Source organism: Gekko japonicus, unplaced genomic scaffold, assembly GCF_001447785.1.
Source record: "Gekko japonicus isolate JY-2015 unplaced genomic scaffold, Gekko_japonicus_V1.1 scaffold2617, whole genome shotgun sequence".
NCBI lineage: Eukaryota > Metazoa > Chordata > Lepidosauria > Squamata > Gekkonidae > Gekko > Gekko japonicus.
In genome coordinates, this window is record NW_015170969.1 from 182,105 (window position 1) to 186,700 (window position 4,596).

General features: G+C 51.3%; 1 protein-coding gene across 1 annotated transcript in view; it reads right to left on the reverse strand.

The window, feature by feature from the left end:
- The window catches only part of MYLK2 (myosin light chain kinase 2), a 69,459-nt gene that overhangs the window by 19,365 nt on the left and 45,498 nt on the right, over window positions 1–4,596 (reverse strand). Inside the window, 1 exon segment of the mRNA XM_015418942.1 lies at window positions 3,406–3,509. Coding sequence (XP_015274428.1) covers window positions 3,406–3,509 — 104 coding nt within the window.

The window sequence follows — 4,596 nt, forward strand, 5'->3', positions numbered from 1 at the left end:
GGGTGGGCCACTGGCCTGATCCAACATTGGCTTCTCTTGTGTTCTTAAAATAGGGAATTGGAGAAACATATGGAGCAGAGGTCCATCAGTGGTAGCAAGGCCAATGTTGGATCAGGCCAATGGCCCCTCCAGTCCAACACTCTGTGTCACACAGTGGCCAAAAATACCAGAGGCCAGCAGAAGGTCCAGCAGTGGGGCCAGGACACCAGAAGCCCTCCCACTGTTGCCCCCGCCCCAAGCATCAAGAATACAGAGGATCCCTTGCCCCAGACCGAGAGTTCCTGTCTATACCTTGTGGCTGATAGCCACTGATGGACCTTGGCTCCATCTGTTTATCCAATCCCCTCTTGAAGCCGGTCCCGTGCTTATAGCCGCCTCCTGTGAATTCCATTTATTGCTTTACAACTGTTGACCCTATAACCTTAACTTGTTATTCAGTGTCACTTTGCATATTATGATCATCATGGTGCATGTTAATCTGCTGTTTAGCCTCGGTCTATAAGTTCGAAGGAGCTGCGGTGGCTCAAGTGGTTAAGACACTGAACTGCAGGCTGTGGAAGGTCGGTAGTTCAGCAGTTCGAGACCCAAGTTGCTGCATGACGGAGTGAGCTCCCGTCTCTAGTTCCAGCTCCTGCCAACCTAGCAGTTCGAAAGCAAGAAACTGCAAGTAGATAAATAGGTACCACTTCGGTGGGAAGGTAACAGCGTTCCATGTGCCTTGGTGTTTAGTCATGCCGGCCACATGACCACAGAAACGTCTTCAGACAGCGCTGGCTCTTCGGCTTTGAAACGGAGATGAGCACCACAACCCTAGAGTTGGACTCGACTGGCTTTCGAGCAAGGGAACCTTTACCTTTACCTTTAAAAGTTCGAACCTTGCCTGCCATTCTAACATATTTGACCAAGTGCTTGAATAAACCTTTGTTGGTCTTAAAGGTGCCCCACGGGACTCTAAATCTGCTTCCCTCCTGGCAGTTTAGGTCCAGGCCGCATCTCTCGGTCCAGTGGGACAAAGTTGTTCATTTGATCAAATTTATTCTGTTCCAGCCAAGGGGGAGAAGTGGTAAACTTTTGTTTGTAATACTGACCACCACCACCACCCTCTTAAATATCCTGCTCTGAAAAATCTGTCTGCCCGCTGAGATACTACTAGGAGCCCTCCGCACAGTCAACCCAAGTTGGCTGTCTGACGACTAGAAACACACAATATTCATTCACTTCATTTATACCCCACCTTTTCTCCGCAACAGATACCCAAAGGGGCTGACACCTTTCCGCTCGCCCCTGTTTTAGCCTCACAACGCCCCTGTGAGGAAGGCGAGGCTAAGAGTATGCAACTGTGTCAGCTATGCAGCCATGGGGGTTGGGGAGTTCATTCTGTGTCTTACTAATTGCTATTGCATTCCTATCTCTGCTGTTCTGCCTTGGCTGAAAACGCTTTTCTCTACAGATGTGCAGGAAGAGGTTGTATTGTCTGGAAGTCTCCTATGTACCGTGAGAGACTCCTGGTTCCCAGCTTTTGCCCCCCTAACGGTTTCCTACCTTGGAGGGTATCTAATTGGCCATGCCATGGGGGAGGGGGTGCATACGAATGGCCTATATCCTATTATGCTCCATGGGCATTCTTAACAGTGCCTGTGTTACTGCATCTATAAAAGGTAAAAGTTCCCTTGCTCGAAAGCCAGTTGAATCCAACTCTAGGGTTCCGGAGCTCATCTCCGTTTCAAAGCCGAAGAGCCAGCGCTGTCTGAAGATGTTTCTGTGGTCATGTGGCCAGCATGACTAAACATCAAGGGGCACGGAACGCTGTCACCTTCCCACCGAAGCGGTACCTATTTATCTACTTGCAATTTCTTGCTTTCGAACTGCTTGGTTGGCAGGAGCGGGAACTAGAGACAGGAGCTCACTCCGTCATGTGGCACCCGGGTCTCGAACTGCTGAACTACTGACCTTTCACAGCCTGCAGTTCAGTGCCTTAACCACTTGAGCCACCGCAGCACTGCATCTATAAAGGTAAAGGTTCCCTTGCTCGAAAGCCAGTCGACTCCGACTCTAGGGTTGCGGTGCTCATCTCCGTTTCAAAGCCGAAGAGCCAGCACTGTCTGAAGACGTTTCCGTGGTCATGTGGCCGGCATGACTAAACACCAAGGCGCACGGAACGCTGTTACCTTCCCACTGAAGTGGTACCTATTTATCTACTTTCAATTTCTTGCTTTCGAACTGCTAGGTTGGCAGGAGCTGGAGCTAGAGACGGGAGCTCACTCTGTCATGCGGCACACCCGGGTCTCGAACTGCTGAACTACTGACCTTCCACAGCCTGCAGTTCAGTGCCTTAACCACTTGAGCCACCGCAGCAATGCATCTATAGCTTTGCAATAAAAGTATAACCGTTCCTGAATGCGTGTACTTTGTTGTAAGCTGTGGGTTCTGACAGACTGGCCCTGCTGTTCTGCCTTGGCTGAAACGCTTATCTCTACAGATGGGCAGGAGGAGGTTGTATTGTCTGGAAGTCTCCTATGTACCGTGAGAGACTACTGCTTTCCAGTGTTTGCCCCCTAATGGTTTCCCGCACAGGAGGGTATCTAATTGGCTCATGCCAGGGGGGGGGGGTTGCAAACGAATGGCCTATATCCTATTATGCTCCATGGGTTGCCGCCATTCTTAACAGTGCCTGTGTTGCTGCATCTATAAAAGGTAAAGGTTCCCTTGCTCGAAAGCTAGTCGAGTCCGACTCTAGGGTTGCGGTGCTTATCTCCGTTTCAAAGCCGAAGAGCCAGCGCTGTCCGAAGACGTTTCCGTGGTCATGTGGCCGGCATGACTAAACACCAAGGCACACGGAACACTGTTACCTTCCCACCGAAGTGGTACCTATTTATCTACTTGCAATTTCTTGCTTTCGAACTGCTAGGTTGGCAGGAGCTGGAGCTAGAGACGGGAGCTCACTCTGTCATGCGGCACACCCGGGTCTCGAACTGCTCAACTACTGACCTTCCACAGCCTGCAGTTCAGTGCCTTAACCACTTGAGCCACCGCAGCAATGCATCTATAGCTTTGCAATAAAAGTATAACCGTTCCTGAATGCGTGTACTTTGTTGTAAGCTGTGGGTTCTGACAGACTGGCCCAGGGTCACCGTGGCAGAGACGGAATTAGAACCTGGGTCTCCCCGGTCCTAGTCCAATGTTCCACTCCGCACATCACACTGACTCCCATAAAATGAAAACCCAAATATTCCCAGTGCCAGCTTCTACACAGAACTCTGCCACCACAGAAGGCATGAACTGCTTTGGGGCTCCTCTCAGTTCACTGGCCCCGCCCACAGACAGCCCTCCTCATGAGGTGAAACTGGGAACATGGGTAAGAAGAGGGGCAGACGCCCGGCCGGGTTCCTGCCCCTGGCAACTCACAACTCCATGACGAGCATGATGTCTCTGGGCGTCTCGATGGCGTCGTACAGCTGGATCAGGTTCCGGTGATTCAACTGGTTCATCACATCGATTTCCACCGCCCCCTGTGGGGCCAAGGCAATGTCACATGCCATGGGGTTTGGCTAGCAGCTCCTGAAACCCACCTCCTTAGTTGGGCGTTAGCCCTCTTCAAGAGGGGATGCTTTGCCAGCCCACAACCCCCCCCATCTTCCCTGTAAAAAGGAGGAGAAGAAGAGGAGGAGGAGGAGGAGGAGGAGATTGGATTTATACCCCACCCTTCACTCGGAGTCTCAGAGCGGCTTACAATCTCCTTTCCCTTCCCCTCCCCACAAAAACCACCCTCTGTGAGGTACTTGGCTAGCAGCTCCTGAAACCCACCTCCGTAGTTGGGCGTTAGCCCTGTTGAAGAGGGGATGCTTTGCCAGCCCACAACCCCCCCCCATCTTCCCTGTAAAAAGGAGGAGAAGAAGAAGAGGAGGAGATTGGATTTATACCCCACCCTTCACTCGGAGTCTCAGAGCAGCTGACAATCTCCTTTCCATTCCCCTCCCCACAACAACCACCCTCTGTGAGGTAGGTGGGGCTGAGAGAGCTCTTTCGAGGACTGCCCTTGAGAAAACAGCTCTCAGAGAACTTGGGACTGACCCAAGGTCATGGCAGCAGCTGTGAATGTTTAGTTTGGAGAAGAAGAAGAGATTGACGGGGGACATGAAACGCTCCCTCTAAGCTGTGGAGTCTTGTGAGCAAAAATTCTACTTTGTGAGCTACTGGCATTAAAGTTGTGAGCGAGCGATTTGGCTCCTGCATGAATTACTTTGCTCTGGAGCCATCCTTCCTGAGCGAGTGTGTGAGCCGGAGGCTAAAACCCTGTGAGCTAGCTCACACTAACTCAGCTTAGAGGGAACTACTGCACAAATTAGCTTGCTCTGGAGCCATCCTTCCTGAGCTAAGACAAAAATGTGTGAGTCGGATGCTAAGAAACATAAGAACATAAGAGATGCCAATGTTGGATCAGGCCAAAGGCCCATTCAGTCCAACACTCTGTATCACACAGTGGCCAGAAATACCAGTGCCATCAGGAGGTCCAACAGTGGGGCCAGGACATTAGAAGCCCTCCCACTGTTGACCCCCCCAAGCACCAAGAAGACAGAGCATCACTTGCCCCAGAGT